The sequence below is a fragment of the Cydia pomonella genome, chromosome 26, assembly GCF_033807575.1.
Source record: "Cydia pomonella isolate Wapato2018A chromosome 26, ilCydPomo1, whole genome shotgun sequence".
In the NCBI taxonomy this organism is placed as follows: Eukaryota; Metazoa; Arthropoda; class Insecta; order Lepidoptera; family Tortricidae; genus Cydia; species Cydia pomonella.
Window position 1 is genome coordinate 7794938 of NC_084728.1, and position 23981 is coordinate 7818918.

At 38.9% G+C, this 23981-nt stretch overlaps 1 protein-coding gene across 12 annotated transcripts in view; it reads right to left on the minus strand.

Moving 5' to 3' along the window:
• LOC133531992 (phosphatidylinositol 4-phosphate 5-kinase type-1 alpha) overlaps positions 1 to 23981 on the minus strand; it is a 126068-nt gene that overhangs the window by 71837 nt on the left and 30250 nt on the right. For all 12 annotated transcript variants that reach the window (XM_061870459.1, XM_061870460.1, XM_061870457.1 and 9 more), the window contains exon 3: positions 16158 to 16296. In XM_061870459.1, the coding sequence (XP_061726443.1) occupies positions 16158 to 16296 (139 nt within the window). The remainder of the gene's footprint in view (positions 1 to 16157; positions 16297 to 23981) is intronic.

Here is a 23981-nt window from a genome sequence, read left to right on the forward strand (position 1 = left end):
GTATAAAAAAATGCTCTTCTATTTATTGCCTACCGCAAGCATGCATTTAAAGGTGACTCTAAGAGAGCTTTCACTTTGTCGTTCCATTGCATTGAGGGCCGCAATCTGGGTCTTGTGCCATCCACTCTGCCCTGAACAACCAGCCTCTCCATGGCGTCTTCCCTATGCGTAGCGTGACTGAAGTAGCTAAGGATGCGGGAGTGAACGATTGCCGAAAGTCTTCAGTACTTGTCGCAAATCTCTTTACGATCGCGATTGCTGGCGAAACTCTGGGGGTGTGTGTGGTAATTTCGAAAACGGGGTAATTTTGAAAACGGCTAATATCTAGTAAACCAGGAGCAATTCATACTTTAGCTACACTTACGCTACAGCATCGCTTATCATTACATCTAAATAGCCTACTTACTTAATAACAAACATAGATTTAGTAATTTGACAAAGTTTCCACAACAAAGGACAATCAAGCTTATTATCTATCATATTTAAGATGATGATGATATGATGATATTTAAGATGCTATTACTGCTCCCACGTACCCTGCTTAATAAGCGAGACCGTTTTCTTGCGCCAGATAGCGTAGACGTAAGTAAACATTCTTTTCACCACACCAACTGGTAAAGACCCTCTTCGTTGTTCAAAAACGAATGAGAAAGTTGCATTTTATCCGCGTGTGGGGAAAAGTAATCAGGTGCAAATTTTGAGTTGTCTCCTTATGTTAGCTAGTAGAATTATAATAATAAAATAATAAAATAAATTTTATTGGCATTAAGGTAAGTACATTTTAGTGTTGAAGTCCCTGACTTCTGAGCTAGGTAAAAACCTGTGTTACAGAAGTCAGTGTCCTCTCCCAAACAAAATAGTAACTATTAAGACATTAACCATTTTCATTTTAGACATAAAGTAGATAATTAAGGCTTGTTTTAATATTATAAAACAAATGCCATTCTAATAAGAATACAAATGCAATTTATTTTACATATATATTTTTTTGTGTAGATGTGTGTGTGTGTGTGTGTGTGTGTGTGTGTGTGTGTATGTGTGTGTGTGTGTGTGTGTGTGTGAGTAAATCAGGGTAAGATGCTTTCAGTTTGTACATAGTCTAATGACAGCAACCAGGACTTAAGTTTTTCCTTACACTCATGTTTATTTAGGGGATAAATGTTTAGGGTTTTATTAATCTTATTATATAAAAAGATGCCCATAAATCTTTGTTGCCGTCTGGCCGTAGCTAGTCTACATTTATATGGTACACAAACATTAGTCAAAGTTCGTTTGCTTGTAATTTTATTTTGATCATAAGGGGTAAGCTTATGCTGCTTTAGCACTAACTGAAGTATATATAGTTGTCTAACAGAGAGCAATTGACATTGTTTATATAATAGACTCGTTGGATATCTATATGATCTACATGTCATGACCTTCAACAGGGATCTCTGAGCTCTTTCTAATTTTAACATGTGGGTTTTACAAGCGCCACCCCATACAACATTGCAATAACCAATCACTGGCTGAACCAGAGCAACATATACTTTTTTCAATAAAACTAGGTCAGATACATTTCTTAGTTTCTTAAAAATATATACTAGTTTTCTTATCCGTGTTGAGGTTAGGTCTAGGTGAGGCTGCCAACTCATTCTGTCATCAAGCAGAACGCCCAGATACTTAATACAGTCAGATTTAGCAATAATAGTACAAGTACAATCAGTTCCTGACTGAAAACTGCATTTGTGAACCTTAAGCTCCCTATTATACATAAATGATTTATTTAAAGAAAATTGTAAATATGTGGTCTTATTTAAGTTCAAGGTAAGTAGATTTCTCTGTAACCAAGTATTTATTTTATGGAGTCCAATCTCAGCATTACTGTACACTTCCTCCCATGTATCTCCATGGAAAATTATGGATGTATCATCAGCATAAGTGAAAATTTTTCCTTTTGTAAGAGATAATTGACACAAGTCATTTATGTAAATTAGAAACAAGCTGGGTCCCAATATACTGCCCTGGGGCACTCCATAAACAACAGGGGAATCTTTACTAACAGTGTTTCCTATTTTAACTTGCTGTGTACGATTGACCAGGAAGTCACTGAATATCATGTGAGCCTTTCCCCTTATGCCAATGCAATCCAGCTTGTCGATAAGCTCTGGGATCAAATGCCTTGGCAAGATCAAGGAAAACGCCCAGGCATTTCTTTTTAGTATCTAATTGGGTAATAACGTGTTCAGTCAAAGCACTGACGGCGTCTTCCGTGCTCCTGCCTGGCCTGAATCCAAATTGACAGTTTGATAAAATTTTATGGTGCTCCAAGTATTTAACAAGACGGTTATTTAGAGCTCTTTCAAGGATTTTTGAGAGTGTTGACAAAACTGAGATTGGCCTGTAATTAGCAACATTGTCTTGGCTCCCTCCTTTATGAACAGGTGTGATTAGAGATCTTTTAAGTACCGCAGGGAAAACCCCTTGTTTAAAACACATTTTAATAAGTTTTGTGAGAGGGTTAATAATTACATTTTTTGCAAGTTTAAGCAGTTTTGCTGGAATGAGATCCCAGCCGGTGGCACAATCAGTTTTGAGACTAAGTATTAAGGATTCTATTTCAGCTTCATCTGGAGGCAATAAAACTATGGATTGTAAAGCTCTTGGCATGGGAAAGCTGTGTATATTTAAATTTGTTCCATTATTTGTTATTGCTTTAGCCAATTGTTGACCAATCTTAGAAAAGTAGTCACTGACAACTTCAATATCATCAGAGGCCTTGTTTCCTGAGCTAATTAATTCATGAGCTGAGTTTGGCAGTTTTTTATAATTAACTATTGATTTAATTGCCGTCCATGTTTCCTTATTTGACTTTGCACACTGTAACAACGTCCTATCATATTTATGTCTCAGATTTCTTAATAGAGTATTACAAAAATTACGATATCGCTTGTATGAGATGAGTAGAACTTCGTTATTTGGATCATTCTGACTTTTTTTATGAAGACGGTCTCTATGGCGGATGCACCTTAAAAGACCTGGCGTTAGCCAAGGTTTAAGCGTTCTTTTTGATTTTTAAATGATCATTTTGAATGATTATTTTTTTATTACGTTCATTTGGATTTCATTTCATTTGCATTTTGTGGTATTAAATAGTTAGTAGTTTCCTCGTGTTGGTGTGGTGAAAAATTTTGTTTCACTCGGAGGCAATGTTTGTTTAACCCTCGTGCATTGAAACCCTCGCAACGCTCAAGATTCCACTTCTCGAATTCCACTTCTCTTCAATTTTGGACTCTTTCCCTTGCTCGGGTATCAATATTAGCACGAGCGGTTAAACAACAACTTTGCCCGCTTGTAAAACAAATAACTATTATTGCACCAGCAATTATACATTTTACATACATGTAAAACTACAAATAAATAAAAAGCTATCAGTCCGCGTCTCAGAAAACATAGTCGACGCACAGCAATATCATGGAAGCCATAGAAGCACCCTAAATGCGTTATATTAGCATTTTTTTTTTAATTATCCCGCTTTTGAATTTACGATCAAACTTTTACGAACTAACTGTATGAACTTATAATACGTGACTCAATCCAAAAATATAATAGTAAATCGTACTTAGTAAATTTTTTGTGCAGTTTTGATCTGTACCTATCACAATTTTATATACATGGTGGAAAAAAAATATGGGCCTTGAAAAGAAAGTGAAACTTAAGCTAGCTCATTTCACTTAAAGGAAACCTACTTTCATTTTTTCAAAAGAAACAACATTCATTCAAAGGTTTTTTTACAATCTGCTTGTCTAAAAATATACTTGTGTACTTAATATTCGATTTGATGGATATTTTGTGCGACAAACGAGTGTATCCTTTGAACATTAACATTATCTGTATCGGCTAACTAGCGGAATAAAATAGCGAGAGAATATTTTTTGGAATGTTTAGTCGGTTCGATTCCCGGGCGAGACAAAAAATAATACATTTTGTTTCTTTTTAATAATAAAAGAATGTTTCCCTTAAGTAAAATAAGCTAACTTAAGGTTTTAAGGCACTTTCCATCCAGGCCCCATTTTTTTTTTACATAGTATTTTCCATGCTAGCTTTGAGAAATAGGAAAGACAATACTCAACATCTCTGTAAAACCCATACTTTGTACGGTAATACAATACAAGCCACAAGGAAAACACAAACATACAATTATACAAAGCGAACATCGGTCATCGCCATTTTTATAATAATCTTAATTAGGAGAGCTGAGTCATAGGTGTTTCCCATTGTTCTTCGATCTAGGCAGAATGCCAGGCAAATGCTTCACAGAAATGACGTGGAATTTTCTGATGGAACATCTGACAGTAAATCATTTTGATAAAATTATTAAAAGTGAAGAAAATACATTTTGTACTTTGTCAAGTTCTTAGACCATCCCCAGTAGTTTCGGAGATAGAGGGCAGCAGACGGACAAACAGACACACGATTCTTCTTTTAAAGGTTATAGTAAGAACTTTTCTTAACCCGCAATTTAATTAAAATAAATATCGTCAATTTAGTCTATCCGTCGTTAAAAAAATGTTCGCCATGCATTTCTAATTTACCAGTTAGTTATTTATTAACGTTAATTCCATAAAAGCTGGTCAATGCTATGCAATTCGCCATAATACTCGTATTCGTAGGGGGAATCAATCAGATATAACGGTTATTTTATGAGTTATTAAAACTCGTGATTTATCCCACCTTGTTGATTACTGTACAGCCAGCCACAGTTAAGCCTATCAGAGATCGAACGACCTACCGCGAACATCGAAATTTCATCATCTGCCTCTGTATGGCATGGCTTTGCATATTCGAATTTCGAACGCGAGCGACAGAGAGGCAAATAGACCAACGTTTTTTTGGTCCCATACAAGCTCTTGATCCTCGATAGGATTGGCATATTTTTTTTTTGTCAAACTGACCTTTTTCTCGCAACCTTCAAAATCTATAAACGCCAATCTTCATTAATTTGAAATCGAAGGAAGGTCTTCTTCAGACCGTTTTCGCGTAGCAACACCGGATCTGGTAGCTGCTCTGAACGACCCAGAAAGAAAATCCACCCTATATATCTCCGTGACTGTACTTATAAATACAAACAAAGTCATAAACCTGTTACCCCAATTCGTAATAGATATTTAACCTAGAAACAAAGTAGAAGAGAAACCAATTAAATCGTAATTACTTTTGCAATCTGCACTAAGTCAGGGTCAAAATGTTTTTAATGTGATTTAATCTTGAATCTTATGCATTCGTAATCATCTCTAGTCTAGAATTTTGTCATAGCTCGCTAAGAGAGATTGGGATTGGCAAACAAATTCTAAAAATTGACGCAGGCACTAGCTTTTCGAAAGCTAATACCTTCTAAGTTGTAACCCAAGCAATCTTAGGCATTCGACACACTGGCACCGGCCCACCTCCAACGGACTAATGTCAAATCGGGCGCAGCGGCGGAAAGCGCCAAAAGTTTGAAACGTAATAAACATAAGAGCCTCGGTAGAGAGAGAGAGAGAGAGAGAGAGAGAGAGAGAGAGAGAGTATCATTTTGTACCATTTGGCGTTGAAACTCTAGCTCCATGGGGTCCCAGCGCGCACAATTTTTTTGCAGAAAAAGCGAAGCGTCTGGTTGACGTAACTGGTGACTGAAGAGCTGGCGGCTTCCTCGCACAAAGTATCAGCATTGCGATACATCGAGGAAATGCCGCTAGCATCCTTGGTACAGTGCCTCAAAAACCTATGTTAGATTTAAGCTAATTATAGTAATACCTTTGTATATATCTATTATGTAAATTATAAATGTATACGATTAAATAGACCCTTAGGTACAAACTTTTATCAACAAAAATGTGTGCTCAAGACGCAAGCTCTATTTCATTTTATTTCATATATTATATTTTTGTATTGCTAAATTTTAGCAGATCTATATAACCATAGACACATACTTGTTTGGTCACAAACATCGTACAAAGTACATTTGCAACCGGTTAAAGCATCCGACTAGTTTTTGGTCAAAACTACTCATCAATCAGTTTAAAAATCATATAAACATTGTATTAATTAGCTTATGTAACGTTTTAGATCTAGTAGTTAAGAGTATTTATTCACATCTTTTCGTAATTTGATGAGATGGTGTCAGAAGATTCGGGGAAGTTATTAACTATTAATATTGACGACCGGTTTGGCCTAGTGGGTAGTGACCCTGCCTACGAAGCTGATGGTCCCGGGTTCAAATCCTGGTAAGGGCATGTATTTGTGTGATGAGCATGGATATTTGTTCCTGAGTCATGGGTGTTTTCTATGTATTTAAGTATTTATATATTATATATATCGTTGTCTAAGTACCCTCAACACAAGCCTTATTGAGCTTACTGTGGGACTTAGTCAATTTGTGTAATAATGTCCTATAATATTTATTTATTTATTTATTTATTTATTTATTTATTTATTTATTTAATATACGTAACGTTATTGTATAACGTTTTGTTAAGGCGGATTTAGTCGAACAATGAGAGAAATACACTTAAAAATTGTCGCTAGCCATACGGACGAGATTTGCTTGTATATTCATATGAATAACCCGTCAAGGCGTCCTTATAGCAAGTGACAAAGTGGAAGGTTTTGCCCGCCACGGTCACACTTTGCGTAGGTCACAATGTTTTTAAATATACCTAATATACCGAAGAAATGACGTAACGAAGTCAAATATTTTCATATAATGAGACTGTTATACTGTACTGTTGAGAGTGTTAGTGGGTAGTGACCCTGCCTACGAAGCTGATGGTCCCGGGTTCAAATCCTGGTAAGGGCATTTATTCGTGTGATGAGCATGGATATTTGTTCCTGAGTCATGGGTGTTTTCTATGTATTTAAGTATTTATAAATATTTATATATTATATATATCGTTGTCTAAGTACCCTCAACACAAGCCTTATTGAGCTTACTGTGGGACTTAGTCAATTTGTGTAATAATGTCCTATATATATTTTTTTTTTTTTTGTTATAAGACCCTATATGTATGGCCATAATTTTTTTCTACACTACAAAAGTAATATAATTATTGCCCGTAGGCATTTTTTCCACACTGGTACGTTTGCTTTGCTCACCCTACATAGCAATATTTGTTTGTTAAGGACAAGAAAGGCAAGAAAATCCAGGGTTTAGGGCTAGACATACACTAGACATAACAAGCACTAAAAGCACGTTAGGCAAGGCGCCAGATTTCCTTCATTCCACGAAAGTACGTACAGATTGCTTTGGCAGAAATCGATACTCTGGAGTGGTCAGTGGGAGGATTGTATTAAAACTTCACGAGCATTTTCAGAAAAAGTGTAGAATACTTTTTTGAAAAACCATCAATTATTAGGTTATTTCTACTCAGGATAAAACACAAAATGTCTGTTTTCTGACGCATTGTCACACAGTGTTGGCAGAACGTTAATGCAATTGACCATAAACAATTACACATCAAAAAGGTTAATTAAAATTATCCATTAAAAATTGAAGGAAAATTAATTTACAATTACATTGAACATTAATTTGCATTAACATCAATTTATTTCTAACAATTATAAAGAATTACCCCCTTATTCAGAAACGTCTACTAAAGTTGACAAGCCGCTAATAATCGTTTGTCCCTTTCCGACGTATAGGTATGATGGAAAGGGACAAACGATTATTAGCGGCTTGTCAACTTTAGTAGACGTTTATCAATAAGGGGGTTACCGATTATTGCTTCCCAAACCATTAAAAAATTAAATATGTAAATTGTTAATGAAAATTAAAAATGTGATTGATAATTAATAATTAACGAGGATAAATATCGTAATTTAAAACTGTGACATATCAATGTCATTTCGAACATCGATCGTCCCAGATAGTACCTACTTACGTTTAGTAGCAAATTTAGGAACTTGTATGTACTAAACATTAATCAATATGCAAACAGGCCCTAAGGCGTACACGCTCGTAAGGGCCTTATAAAATAAAAAATAATTATTGATTATCTTCGAAAGTCTTTGAGAAAGTTACTTAATTTAAGCTCAGGGATACAACCTTGAAATTAATGGAAATCAAACAAAAATACGCTGTATATGTGAAGTTTCATCTCAATCGAATAATGGGAAGTGAGTTTAACAGCTTGCAAGATTTGTGTCGCACAAACATTGCAAGTATAAAAGCTTGTAAAATGGCAAATATCTGCGAATTTACCAGGGGCATGGGCATGGTTACACCACTACATTGAAGACAGTCAGGTACACTTAAGCGCTATTTGACAATTTGTTTAACACATTGACATATATCTAAGGACAGGCCTTACGGGCACTTAGAATGGTCAGACGGTGTCACTCACAAATTCGGACCAATCGCGCGCGCGGCGCGTGTTGCCAACTCATCAACCAAAATCGTTGTGGCGTTAGACTGCACGATTGGCTCGAATTCGTGTACGTGACACCGCTGTACTGGCCCCATTCTTATTGCCCGTAAGGCCCGTCCTTAGATATAAGTCAATGGTTTAACAGTTACAGTCCACTAGGTCGAGACGCGTGTGCGGACCAATTTTACGCCAAATTGCCCAATTTGGGGACAAGTAACTATGTCTGCTAATGGTTTTCAGTGGTTAGGTGAAGTCAAAGAATATAACGATATTTTTAGCGATAAGTCCGCCTGTTTTTACCTACTCACTCATGTCCTGTCTTGTTTGTAACATGTATTTTTCTTAGTAATGGACAATAAAGTTATTTATAATATGAATATAAAAGTAAAATATAAAAACACTTACAAAACAATACATATAAACACATTATAAAAAACCTAACCTAGTGTGCCGCCAGCAGCGGGGCTGGGCCCAAGCTGCCGGTGGTCAGGGCCGCAGAGAGATGAACCGCCAGACTATCCGCGCCGTGTCCAAGATCACCGCCTTCTGCATCTGAACCTTGATTTTATTTTTATTTATTTATTTAAACTGTATTGCACAGTAAAAAATATACAGTGACAAGAGGCGGACTTAATGCCACGCGGCATTCTCTACCAGTCAACATTTAGGCCAAACAGAGAAGCATAGTTGGTGCAGGGTATGTAAAGAACACTAAGACTTAACGCTTAAAATTAATAGGCACAAATATAAATGTAATATGAAGATAAAATAAACACGTATAACAATAATAATAATATAAAACCACCACCTTATTATAATTTCCGTACCATTTCGTCACAGTGACTATCAATGTTATGGAAGGTAGAGGCAAGGAACAGAATCTCCTTAGGCAGAACTGTTGCAAAAGTGTCCAGCTGTCAGCTATAAATAATAGTTCCAAATCTCTCCAGAGTAGCGCTAGAATAGCTAAGAACCTAGGCGTTATTGACGGAGTGAAGTGCGCTGTCTATGATTAGATTTTTTTCTCAAGTATTCTAGGCTTGGAAGATTTGAAAACTGGAGGCGCCTTGACTGTAATTTTCTGTACAAAACAGTGTGCCGATTATTGCGGGGGAGGGGCACGTCAAATGTCCATACATAACGTAACGTAAAATTTCTACGTAACGTATAAATAGCCGTGTCAGGTAAACGTCAGTCCATACAATACATATAACCATTGGCCGAGCTTTTCGACAGAGGGTTATGTTCTTAAAGTCGTCTCCAGTTGTTAAATCATCCAGTATTGTAGCGCCACCGATTTATGTTTTTTTTTTCACCACACCAACTGGTAAAGGCCCTCTTGATTGTTCAAAAACGAATGAGAAAGTTGCATTTTATCCACATGTGGGGCAAAGTAATCAGATGCAAATTTTGAGTCGTATCCTTATGTTATCTGATAGAATTGACTTTCAAATGATGATTTTAGATGATAAATACTTAATTACGTCCATTTGGATTTGATTGTTTTTTTTTTTTTTTTGGAAACACACAGAAATTTGAGGGGGTTATCTCAGCAGCTGTAACCTTACCACTAGCTTGTCACCGACATATCCGCTTGCGTGTCCGTACTTACTATGCATCTCGCTCGTACTGGCATATTATTGCGAGCGAGGTGTATAGAAAGTATACGCAAACGTTAGCGAATATGTCAGCGTCAGTTCAGTGACAAGGTCGTGGTAGCCGTACTTTACATTGGAGTGCCACAACAATATCACTGGTTTCCGCTGCACTCCCAACAGTCCCAACCTTGCCGCTAAAATTAGCCAAAGCTAATGCTGTGCATTTAACCAAAGTATACCTAGCATACCTTAGTTCATGGACTTCATGGTAGATAAATAGATAGACAAATAATCTGTTTATTTGTTTTCCACAATACACACAGAAAATACAAAATCAAACAAACGAAACAGCTATGGCAGCATGGTTCCATTTTTATCACTTGTCACTATGTTCGTCACTTTCACGCTTACATACTTGTTAGAACGTGACAGGCATGGTGACAAATGATAAAGAGCCGACCATCTTAGCCCTACAGATTTTAACAAAATAGAAATAGAAGTGTGACTGTCATTAAAAGAAACATAACTTATGGCTCCTTAAGCTTATTAAGCTCCTTAGAGCTTAATACACTCGCGTGCAAAAGTATTGCATCACTTTGCATTTTTTCAACTGCACCCAATAATTTTGTAAACCGGTTATTTTCGATTAATTATTTTAATGGGATCATGTCCCTTGAAGTTTTAGCTTTACGAAAAGTTAAAAAACATGGAAAACGGCCCAGTATTTTTCAAATTATCGGCATTTTCCCGATTTGTGAGCGGTTTCGCGTTATCACGCGCACGAGTTGCGCTACCCTTGACCCCTATAAAATGGGGGGTAGAGGAGGGGTTGTTATCAGTCACTTATCAAAAGTTGACCGGTACACATCTCCGCATATTTTCCCGTGAAGAAGACCTGTGAAAAATGGAAACCACTGAAGCTGAAGTCCGCCAAGTCGTCCAGCTCCTGCAAGAGGGGCGTAGCCAACGTTCAGTAGCTGCCACGCTGAATTTAAGTCAATCAACAGTTTGCCGAGTTTACCAGAGGTTCCAACGGACTGGATCCTTTACTTCAAGACCAAGAAGCGGCCGCAAAAAGTGTACATCAGAGAGGGACGACCGCTTCATTGTCACAACATCTCTCCGAGATCGACACCTGAAAAGCGTTGCCATCCAGCAGCGTCTGCGTGAGATACGAGGAGTGGCTGCCAGTGAGTGGACAATAAGAAGAAGACTCAAGAAAGCGAACGTGACACCCAGGAGGCCTGCAGCGGGGCCCAGATTGCTGGCGCGACACCGTACAGCCCGAAGAGAGTTTGCAGAAAATCATATGGACTGGACCATTGAGCAATGGACCCCAGTTCTCTTCTCGGACGAGTGCAGAATATGTTTGAATGGATGTGACCGAAGAGGAAGAGTCTACAGAAGGCCAGAAGAACGGTTCGCCCAATGTTGCTTCTCCGAAAGGGTCGCCTATTGCAGTGGATCCGTGATGTTCTGGGGCGGCGTTTCCTACGACACGCGAACAGAGCTGGTTTTCGTGCCTGGCGGGGGCCGTGGCGGTGGATTGACCGCTGCAAAATACATTACTGACATCCTGGAGGAACATGTTGTTCCTTATGCCGGTATTTTTGATGAGGGGTTCATCCTAATGCAGGATAATGCCCCGTGTCATACCGCTAGGGCCACCGCAGCCTACCTTCTCGAAGTGGGCATAGACACCATGGACTGGCCAGCGATGAGCCCGGACCTTAACCCCATTGAACACGTGTGGGACTACCTGAAAAGGAGGATTCGGAAGCGGAATCCTGCCCCGGCCAATGTTGAGGAGCTGAAGGGAGCCTTGCTGGAGGAGTGGGACGCTATTCCACAAGATTTCATTAGAAAATTAATTAGGTCTATGAAAAACCGCTTGATTTGTGTGAGGAGGGCTAGGGGTGGCAACACCAGGTATTAATTTAATAATAATAATTTATTTTGTATTAAATAAATGACTTTTATTCTTAACTTTCCTAAATTTATTTCTCGACCAATATGTCGCTACTTTCAGTTTCTGATTTTTCTCAGTCTTCAGATTTGAAATTTCATTAAATTTCCCAATTTTCTAATGCGTTAGATTATAAGCTTTCAGTTGATACCAAAATTTTCAGAATCGGCTCTAGAATTACAAAGATATTGGGTGCAGTTGAAAAAATGCAAAGTGATGCAATACTTTTGCACGCGAGTGTAAGTTTTTGGTAAAAAAAAAAAGCATTTTTTGTACCAAAACCCAAACAAAATTAGTTTGCGCTGTTTTATCACAGAGTTCCCATTGCCACTTCCTGTCTCCTTCATCAGATCAGCTCCATGTCATCATAATATTGCATTGTCATCCGATTTACATATGTATGCAAAATTTCAGCTCAATCGGAAATCGGGAAGTGGGTCAAATTTAGCTTCCAACATTTGACATCGTGAAGCCAAAAGATTAAAATTAAACCCTTATAGTTGAACACACCAACACCCATGAACTCAGTCAGTTATAGGAAGTACTTACATCAAAACACTACACTTGCAAAACCCGTAAATCATATAAATGTTTATGGTTCGATAGAGTATACCGGATAATATCAATGGGATCCTGCACTCCCAAGTCCCAACCTTGTGCGTTGCGGCTAAAATTAGCTGTTAATTAAACACATATAGCTTGGTTAACGGGGCCGTGGCAAGTACGCAAGGTTAGGCTGCATTACCACTCTCTCCTGAGGTACACAGAGCAGGGATGTCACGAATATCGCATTCTTCACATTCGCGAATGTGAATGCGAATCCGAATGTCCAGGATGCGAATGTCCGAATGCGAATACGGATGTTAGGGAATATGTAGTTGTTATTATCATTCCATCCTGTGGGAACTAGCCACAGACTGGATCCCACAGAATGGATGTCCCACAGGAAGACCAAAACGGAGATGGCGGGGCGACCTTGATGCATTTTGTAAAGAGTGGCGGGAGTGTGCATTGGATAGGACCAAATGGAGATAAAGAGCCTTTGCCCAGCAGTGAGACACTCTATAGGGCTGAAAAAATTATATCATTCCTCATTAGAAAAAATCGGTTAGTACATAAAACACAGTTACCTTAGAACGGGATGTTATAAATTGTTGAAAAATGCTGTATACTGGGCAAAATGCATTACCTGAAAACAGTTTACGAGCACTGCCCATACGAGATAGGACAATTTCGCAAACACAATACATTCGCTTCATTTGATGCGAATCCGAATGTTTAAAATGATGCGAATATTCGTGACATACAGAGACGTGCGAGTCAAGCTATTTGATTTTACATCGATGTGAAAGCTGCCAAATGGCACAGAAATATAATTCTTTGACCATACGATACCATACCATTTCATAGTGACGGCCAAAGTGACCAACTATATCAGAACACATCCTTATTTCTATAGTAGACTCTATGCGGAAGGGGAAAAGTCATACAATGTATTGGCTCCCTTAAATTCCACGACTCTTCTCTTTTCGCACAGACTAACAAAGGTGTGCTGCGATATATTTGGCCGTCACTATCTATTTGACTTATTGTATGGTCAAGGAAATCGATTTCTGTGGTATTTAGCGGCTTTCATATACCGTGGCAAGGTACGAAATGGTACAGAAATCAAATATATACATATTTGATGCTGACAGTGAATAGGTAAAACTTGCATATCTTCAAAGCTAGATAGAACGTCCATGATGGCAATGTGTACAGACAAACTCCAATCGAAAAGCCATAATATATCAGGATAACAGATGTGAACGAAGTCACTTGATCATTCTCATACATTAATTTAAGTTTCCATTGGCGTTTTCTATAGACAATTGACACTTGGCTAAACCCACTGTTCCAAGGTAAATTGTGTTGGAAAATCGAAGAAGAAATACGCATGTTTATTGTTTACAAATTGCTCGTCATCCCAAACAATTGGTACAATAAGAACCCTTGCCCTCATAACACACTTCTTTCACGCTTCATCAACCACCAACCACCACATAGAATCCGCATAACACGCCGTACATGATGGTACATTCGCCATCATATATATCGAAGCGCCCAAGGCGCTCATAAATTTCTGAACACGCCTCTATTGTCAAGGCGTAAGAGTGAGTGTTCAGATATTTTTGAGCACCACGGCCGGTCCGATATATCTGATGGCGACTGTACTCGAAAATAACAATGATCAATAATTGAAACCTTAAAACCTATACCGAACATGTTACCAGATTAGAAGATTATTAAATGAAGGAAATTATACGCAAGTAGTACAGTCAGCATCAAAAGTAGCGGATCAAATAACGTTTCAAAAGTGATGTCTTTAATATAGAACAACAAAGACTGTAAAAGATATACTTTTAAGCGCGAATTTTAGAAATTTATCTATATTTGGAAAAGTTATTATATAAGATTTAGTTCCAGTAACTGAATGAGTTTGATAGTGCCACGATTTGCGAATACTCGATTATCTGAAACGATTTTGTCACCCCCATAATTCTGATATATCTCAAACTGCGATGACTGATTTATGCGATATTCAAATTGTGAAAATTATTCTAATGTCGCAGAAGATTTTTTCCATTTGTGGATATTTAGATACTATTTATACATATTACAGGAAAAGTGTAGAGAGCAGAACACACCTCTGTTTGTAGCCTTCGTAGATCTCAATAAGGCTTTTGACACTGTCAGCAGAGAGGGACTATATAGGGCACTTGAGAATATTGGATGTCCACCTAAACTTTTCCATCTAGTCAAATCCTTTCATGATGACATGAAAGGCACTGTGGTTTATGACAGCAAAATATCCCAGCAATTTGAAATGAGGAGGGGTGTACGCCAAGGCTGCGTTTTGGCACCCACACTGTTTGGTATTTTCTTTTCACTACTTTTAAAGGCTGCTTTTAGTAATAACCAACAGGGGGTGCATTTGCATACAAGAAACGACGGGAAGTTATACAACATCTCTCTCCTCAAATCAGCAAAACACCGCGAGGACTTCTTCGTCGACAGTCTCTTGTTTGCTGACGATGCGGCTTTTGTGGCAAACTCTGCAGCTGATTTACAAAACATCATGGACAGGTTTTCCCGGGCATGCACTTTGTTCTCTATGTCCATCAATGCCAAAAAGACAGTCGTATTAGTGCAGGGCAGTGCGGAAACACCCAGAATACTGGTGGATGGCACCGCTCTGGAAGTCGTCAATAAGTTCTGCTACCTTGGGTCGACTGTGTCAAACAATCTCTCGCTTGATGCAGAGATCGATATTCGTATTGGCAAAGCAGCGACCATGTTCGGGAGACTACGTTCAAGGGTATGGTGTAACAAACACCTCACTGTTAGAACCAAGATGATAGTATACCAGACTTGCGTTCTAAGTATACTCTTGTACGGAGCAGAAACCTGGACGACGTATGCAAAACAGGAACGACGGCTCAACACTTTTCACATGCGCTGTCTACGCAACATTTTAGGCATAACTTGGCAGGACAAAGTGACAAATCAGAGGGTTCTTGAAAAAGCGCAGCTGCCCAGTCTTGCCGCTCTTCTCAAACAGAGACGCTTGCGGTGGCTGGGGCATGTGCACCGGATGGAATCCTCTAGAATACCTCGACGTGTCTTGCTTGGTGCAGTTGCGTATGCTAAAAGGAACGTTGGAAGACCGATGCTGCGCTTTAAAGACTGTGTTAAGCGAGACATGTCAGCATTTGAAATCGACCACCATGCCTGGGAAACTTTAGCTGAAGACCGTGATGGATGGCGCAAGCGTGTTGTGGAGGGGAGAAAGCTATGCGACCAAGCCTGGTTTACTACGTTAGATAGCAGAAGGTGTCGCAGAAAGCAAATCGGGACTGGAACCTCAGGTGGTATGAGCTTTTTCTGCCAAAAATGTGAGAGGTCGTGCCGCTCACGCATCGGCGTCCACAGTCACCAAACCCGCTGTCTAAACAGCAATGCTTAAATCGTCTGCAATAGACGCAAAGGCCCGTGATGATGATGAGATACTATTTAGAATCCTCAAGTAATATTACTTAGGATCTTCTTATAGGTTATGTCTTCGCCTTCTCCGACGCTCCGGTGCCTGATTTTCCGGTCCGATTTGTGCACCTTGCTGATATAACAACGTTTAGACAAGCATCAAGTGTATCAAACATGAATACTCACCAAGTTGTATGGAGCCCATAATCTGCGAGGATTGGATCTTCTTGTAGGTGATCTCTCCTCCCTCTCCGACGCGCCGGTGCCCGATTTTCCGGTCTGATTTGTGCACCTTGCTGATAGCACCCAGGGGGCCCACCGCCGGCTGTTGACAAGAATTATTTTAGTAAAAATATAATCATTAAATGGTATCCAAAATTATGGAGTTCATAAGGTCTAAAGCCACTTTAGAAGGTTCAAGAACTTGTATGTGATTTACATCATTGCGGTATTTGGTCGATCGTCTGAATTCATTGTTGTACTGTGTGGTTAGCATTGTATTGAATATTGCAAGCAAGTTCTTGAACTGTCTCAATGGGGCTTCAGTTGTGTTTGATCTATATGCACTCTACGCTTTCACTTAAGTTATTGGGCACCGTTTCAAAGTTTCTGTCACCAGCGATATTCTAGAAAAGTATACCGATCAATTTTCCTGTTGCCTATTTCGGACCAAAGGGTTAACTAGAGAGAGCTTTTCAACATTTTCAACCGCCTAATTAAAAAAATATCTCTACATGTTGGGATCTCTTTAGAATAACCGGGAATATAATGAAAAAGTAAAGAGATGTTTTGTTAAAAACTCGTCCAAATAAATTAGGCATATCTAGGAAACGACTACATGTATTTTCAAGATAAATAACAACATTAACAACGCACAAAGAGCATTAAAAGATTCGAATCAATATTTTTTCAATAAGTCTTTCATCAATACATATGATAGCTTCACCAGAAAATGAGCATTGGCATCGAAAGAAACAAATTTAAATTTGTCTTCAAGGAAAATCAAAAGGAAAATCTGCTGTATTATCCTTCATTGAAACTTCTTTATTTATTTTCATATCCTCAAAAATAGAAATAATAATCCCGGTAGTGTATAAAGACACGAAAACGTGACGTTTTGTTTATTATCATTGGCTTGTATATATGAACATCTTTGTTTTAATTTTAACTAGGTCACTTGCACAACTGAGAGTTGATGTATAGCAGTGAATCATCACGTCAGTGATAATATAATGACGCCACTGGTCATCATTATGAATTTAGGACTTTTAATTTCCGTTTCATTTTTATATTTCTGACAACAAAATCAACAAATCAATGGAAAGATGGTTGAATGAAGGTACGAAACCGGTCCAGGTTACATTGATCTAAATTCTGGTTCTAAAAAATGGTTCTTAATTATACAAATTCTCTTATTTCTATAATAATATATATGATTTTCTATATTAAGATTATGATATATTTAATTGTTACTGCAAAAAGTGCGTCAACGCTTAAAACTAGACTTCGAAATTGGTTCCTTGAGCAGACGTTCTATGACCACAAAGAGTTGTTTATAAGTAAACCTATGTCATAGCATAAGAATAATATTAAGTAATACCTACATATTGTAGTACCTATTTGACATGTAATTTTATATTATTAATAAAAGATGATTATGATATTTGATCATACATCTCTCTCATACTAAATATGTAATTCGCGAACGTACGTGTGCCCAGTTCTGGGATCTAAACTAAGTGTTTCTACCTAGGAGAGCGCAATGGCACCGATAACTTTTAGATCTCATGTGAAATTCTAGATTTTCGCAAGATCAACGAAAACAAATTATTTACATTAGAGGCCCGTTTTCATTGCTCTTCGGTATAACAATAATTATAGTCTGTGCGAAAAAAGAAGAGTCGTGAAATGTTAGGGAACCCATAGATGGTATAGTTCGTGTCACCCACGATGACGCGCAGATTTGTCAAATCTAGCCTTTAAATTAAATTAAATTAAATAAACATTTATTTCAGAATTAAATTTCCATATTATATTAGTAACTTATTACCTAATATACTAAACCTATATTAATAACTATTTTATTTTATAATTTAGTACACTAGATTGATTATTATGGGCATGTAGGCTACTCCAGTACTGCCAGAAAGCGCCATCTACCCTGTCCGTGACTGTGGTAAGGAGACTGTTGGCGCTACCGAGCAGGCGCCGCACCAGCGACACCACCCGCTTGCGCATGATGGCGTGGAAGCCGTCGGTGCGCGCCTCCGCGAACATACCGCTAGAGCTGCAATAGCGCGGCAGCCCCAACAGCATCCTAAAAACATTATTATATATTGCGCGCGCAGGGCGCTGTAAGTTTTTTGAGTAAAGTTGATCCATAGGCTGCTGTTTAATAACATGACATTACTCGTCAAGGCAGGCGTCGTCGTGTCTATACATTCTACGACTCTTTCCGCACAGAGTCCAGAAAGCGAATGGAGTTTGAGCAATTTTCGTTAAGTGTTCTTCGTTTTGTATGGTATGGGAACTCTCGTCTCGACTGAAATTCCGTAAGAAACGGAAAACGTCTTTCGAGTTTCTTAAAAGTTAGGTACTTAATTTAATACAGAACCCCTAGTGTAAATTTATTCGATACCGTGACGTGACATACGCGTTTGCTTTAAGTCTCATTTTGTATGGGATTTAGAAAAAGCGCGCCAAGCGGGACGTTTTGGATGAGACATACATACAAAATGAGACTTAACGCAAACGCGTACGTCACGTTTCGCTATCGAATAAATTTACACTAGGGGTACAGATTAAACAGCTGGGTAAAACTTTAACTTACAGTGATATGTGATCCATATATGCACCGAGACACTACCTATTGTGCCTCTGTGCTAAACACGAAAAAACTGAACAAATATGTATCTTGATTCCCAATTAGACATGATTTTGAAACCCTCGTCGTTAGGCTGCGTTTCCACCAGAGATGTGCGAAGATGCGTAGCGAGGGATGTGTATCGCTACACGCTGAGCGTCCTCCTGCGCCTGAGCGTGCGAGCGGGCATCCTCGCACATCTCTGGTGGAAACGCAGCCTTTTAGATTGAGAACTTTAAGGTCTACTGTTGGCGGTTGGTAAGAAGTCTTTATGGTCAGCTACGGAGGAACTGACTGGCTGCACGAAGTTGATTGGTGTTATGTTAAATAAGTAGAAATATAATCAAGTCTTTTGTACCAAAACTCATCTACCTTCTACTAAAAGACTTTATAGTCTGTATTGAGTACTTATTTCTATCTATCTATTGTATGTATCGTCGTCTAGTATCCAAAATGCAAGCCTTATTGAGTTTACTATGGGGCTAGGTCGAATTTCGCAAGACTGTCCCAAAATATTTATTTAAAATAATCGTGAAACTTCTTTACCAACCGCCTGAGATAACTGTTAGACCTATAGAAGTATAAACTTGTATCCATTCTATACACAACTAATACACAGACTTTAGGCACTCCTTAAGCTTTTCACTAAACATCATTTGTACCGCTAGTCTTAACTTTACCAAGTTCGACGCGTTACTACAACAATACGATAGTTAAGTCTATTTCGGGTAGTACCATGAATACTTTAACATGTAACCCACAAAACCAACACGCTTATTCAAGTTATTCATGTGATCAATAAGTCAATCGACTTTGTAACATTGGTTTCATCAGGGCGCGTTCACACTATCGGTGAAGGGCACAGCCGACTGTGTGAATATGCCGTTATATTGCATAAGGTCAGTCGAGACACCAGTACCATAAACCATAAATAAAAGATTTTTTTCTTAAACGTTGACAACGCACTTTCAAGTCTTGCAACCCCTCTGGCGTTGCAGGTGTCCATGGGCGAAGGTAGTTGCTTCCGATTCGTCTGCACATTTTCCTTCATATTATAAAAAACATACTCTTCTTCCTTGTCGTATCCTCATGGCTGAGGCACGTGACGACTGTGGACACTCTTCACCAGTGCTCTCCAAGCCGTTCTATCTTGGGCCTAGTGTATGCTAGCCTGCAATGTGGTTTTGTCTCTTGACGTTATTCTGTCCGCCCAACGCTTGGCCATACCTCCATCCCTACGCTTCCTTGGCATACGGCCAGTGATTATGAGCTTTCCAGGCTATCTGGAGCTGTCCTGCTCAAATGGCCGAAGAAACCAAGTACACGTTGGGTGCAAACAGTGGAGAGCCTCGTTTTAATGTTAAGTTCGTCGAGAATAAAATGAATTTGTGCGGCGTTCAGTCCACGAGATCTGGAGCATTCTCCGCCAGAACCACATCTCGAACGCTTCTATCCTACGACGGGTTTCGATTTTAATGGTCCAGGTTTAGGGCGCGTACAGAAAGATCGAGAAAACAAGGGTCCGCATTAGTCTGATATTTATTTCGCGGTTTATGCTTCTGTTCTCCCATATTTTCCCGAGACGTGTCAATGAGCTTCGAAAAAAACATACTACACATGTTTATGATAATGTCAGTAAACAGTGCCTAAATGTAGCCTCATAAAAATAACATTTTCCAACGCAATCCTTATCAGTGTTATCAAGCGAGAGGGACGGCAAACGTCACAATCACGGTCATATTTGTTGTGTGAGTCACTCATCTCGAATATCTCGATTCATGTTTTAACTTTTTGATACATTCTTGTTCATCAATGATGTTCAAGGTCATCACTACACCTTATAAATCATGTGTGTTTGTTCGCGATAAACTCAAAAACTACTGAACGGATTTTCAATCGGTTTTCACGTTTTAATAGAGTGATATTTGTTAAGGTTAACCCGTGCGAAGCCGGGGCGGGTCGCCAGTATCTTAATAAATGCTTGGCATTGCTGTTCTTTTTATAAGAGTCAAAATATGTCATATATTTATATTTCATACAAGCTAATTTTGGCAAACTAGTCACTTCGACAGATCGTTCGGTGGTCAAATCCCCGAACATCTCATTTAATTATCACGAATTTTTAAGCGCGTCTCATTTAATTATCATGAATTTTGTCTAACAGAATTAATGTTTTTTGAAGTCTTAATATAATCTGACATTACCTTGAGGAACGGAGTATAATTTTCTCGGCTACGATATTTTTTGTCTTTTGAATTTCAGTTTAAAATAATCTAACAGCAAACAAACAAGACACGTAACATGACGATACCTAGGTACTTTAAAGACTTCAAACACTAATGAGTGAGCTTATAAACACAAGTAGGGCGCCCTTTTTTCCATTTTGGCTACGGAACCCTAAAACTGCTGAACAGATTATGATTTACACCTAAACACCGATAGATTATAATCTGAAAGGGGATATAGGATACTTTTTATCCCGGAATTTACACCCTAAGGCATGACGGAGACGTAGTGTGGCCACGTTAGGGGCAGGCCACACTGGTGCGTTGCGTAATTAATGTGGCATATCATAAAAAATATATATAAAATGACGTAGCGTCGACGCTGCGTGTACGCCTGCGACGAAAAAACGCGACGCAACGCACCAGTGTGGCTTCAGACTTACTCGTCATCGGCCGCCATACTGCCGCTCTGCATACTTCCCTCACTACTTCCCATGCCACTCGTCGAGTGGGCGGCTGCGCTGTAATGTAATACTACAGCCACACTACACTATGCTCCTCGCTCTGCCGCGATGTTGCCCACTCCGGCCACAGTCTGCCCTACTCGCGCGATTAATCGCGACGCTCCATACTTCATATTGCCGGTCCTTAGACTCGCGTCTAAAAGCCCACAAAACCGGGAACGGTGGGCATGACGAGTAACGAGACGTGTCTGTGAACCTAGCATATCAAGTGTTAGCATCTCAAGTTTTCTTGAGAGTTCTAGTAGCATCCCTAATAGTTCTATAGTTCTAGGTAGTTTTTTTTAATAGTTCTACTTATTTACGCGAAAAAAATGAAAATTGAAAATGAGATGCTAACTTCCCATTTTGACACACTAGCATCCCAGCCGTTATCCACTCCACAGCCTCAAAATAGCATTTAAATGGAAGCTAGTAACATTTCTAGGCGATCTATAATGAGTTCTAGTCAAAACTGTAAAAAAATTTTTTTTCATATATGTATGGGATACGAACATCAAAAAAATTTGTAGGTTTCTTCTAACTAAAACTAAGTTCGAGCTGAAATCCAAAGTTTGACAGCCAGCATCTCATGAGTTCTGGATAGCCAGCTCCCTAGTGCATTAGAATACATACAGTTCTATCTTCTAGAACGAAATTTGACAGAGTTTTGATAGAAATTGTCCGAAAATAGTCTTGAAATCCAGTAAATGCTAAGTTCTGAGCATCGCATCCCAGCCGATGCAGATCTGATACCCAGCATCTCAGCAGTTCTAGATATCCCGCTCCCTAGTGCATTAGAAAACACACAGTTTTATCTTCTAGAATGAAAATTGAAAAGTTCCGAAGGATTTTTGTTCGAAATAGTCTAAAAATCGAGTAAATGTTAAGTTTTGAGCTAGCATCCCAGCCCATCCAGGTCTGATACCTGGCATCAAACCAGTTATAGATAGCCAGCTCCCTAGTGCATTAGAATACATACAGTTCTATCTTCTAGAACGAAATTTGACGGAGTTTTGATGGAAATTGTCTGAAAATAGTCTTGAAATCCAGTAAATGCTAAGTTCCGAGCATCGCATCCCACCCGATGCAAAACTGATACCCAGCATCTCAGCAGTTCTGGATAGCCCACTCCCTAGTGCATTAGAAGACATACAGGTTTATCTTCTAAAATGAAAATTGAAAAAGTTCTGAAGGATTTTTGTTCGAAATAGTCTAAAAATCGAGTAAATATTAACTTTTGAGGTAGCATCCCAGCGAAAGCTGGTCTGATACATAGCATCTCAGGAGTTCTAGATAGACAGCTTCCTAGTGCACTAGAATATACAGAGTTTTATCTTCTAGAACGAAATTTCACCGTTTTTTGACAGACTTAGTCCGATACTTGAAATTCGTGAAATTGCTAAGTTCTGGGCTTAGCATCCCAGCGAATGCAAGTCTAATACCCAGAATCTCAGCAGTTTTGGATAGCTAGCTCCCCAGTTAATTAGCATCCACACAGTTCTATCTTCTAGAATGAAATTTAGCAGAGTTTTGATAGACTATGTCCGAAAATAGAATCGATATCGAGATATTGCAAAGTTCTGAGCTTAGCATCCCAGCCAATGCAGGTCTGGTACCCGGCATCTCAGCAGTTCTGGATAGCCAACTCCCTAGTGAACTAAAATACACACAGTTCTATCTTCTAGAACTAACTTTGGCAGAGTTTTGAAAGACTATGTCCGATAATGGTATCGAAATAGATGTAATGCTAAGTTCTGAGCTTAGCATCCCAGCGAAAGCTGGTCTGATACCTAGCATCTCAGAAGTTCTAGATAGACAGCTTCCTAGTGCACTAGAATACACACAGTTTTATCTTCTAGAACGAAATTTGGCAGAGTTTTGATGGATTATGTCCGAAAATAGTATCGATATCGAGCTATTGCAAAGTTTTGAGCTTAGCATCCCAGCCAATGCAGGTCTGATACCCGGCATCTCAGGAGTTCTGGATATCCAACTCCTTAGTGAACCAAAATACACACAGTTCTATCTTCTAGAACTAATTTTGGCAGAGTTTTAATAGATTATGTCCGAAAATAGTATCGATATCGAGATATTGCTAAGTTCTGAGCTTAGCATCCCAGCGAAAGCTGGTCTGATACCTAGCATCTCAAGAGTTCTAAATAGCCAGCTTCCTAGTGCACTAGAATATACAGAGTTTTATCTTCTAGAACGAAATTTCACCGTGTTTTGACAGACTTAGTCCGATACTACTCTGAAATTCGTGAAATTGCTAAGTTCTGGGCTTAGCATCCCAGAGAATGCATGTCTAATACCCAGGATCTCAGCAGTTCTAGATAGCTAGCTCCCTAGTACGTTACTCTCCACACAGTTCTGTCTTCTAGAACGAAATTTGGCAGTTTTGATAGACTATGTCCGAAAA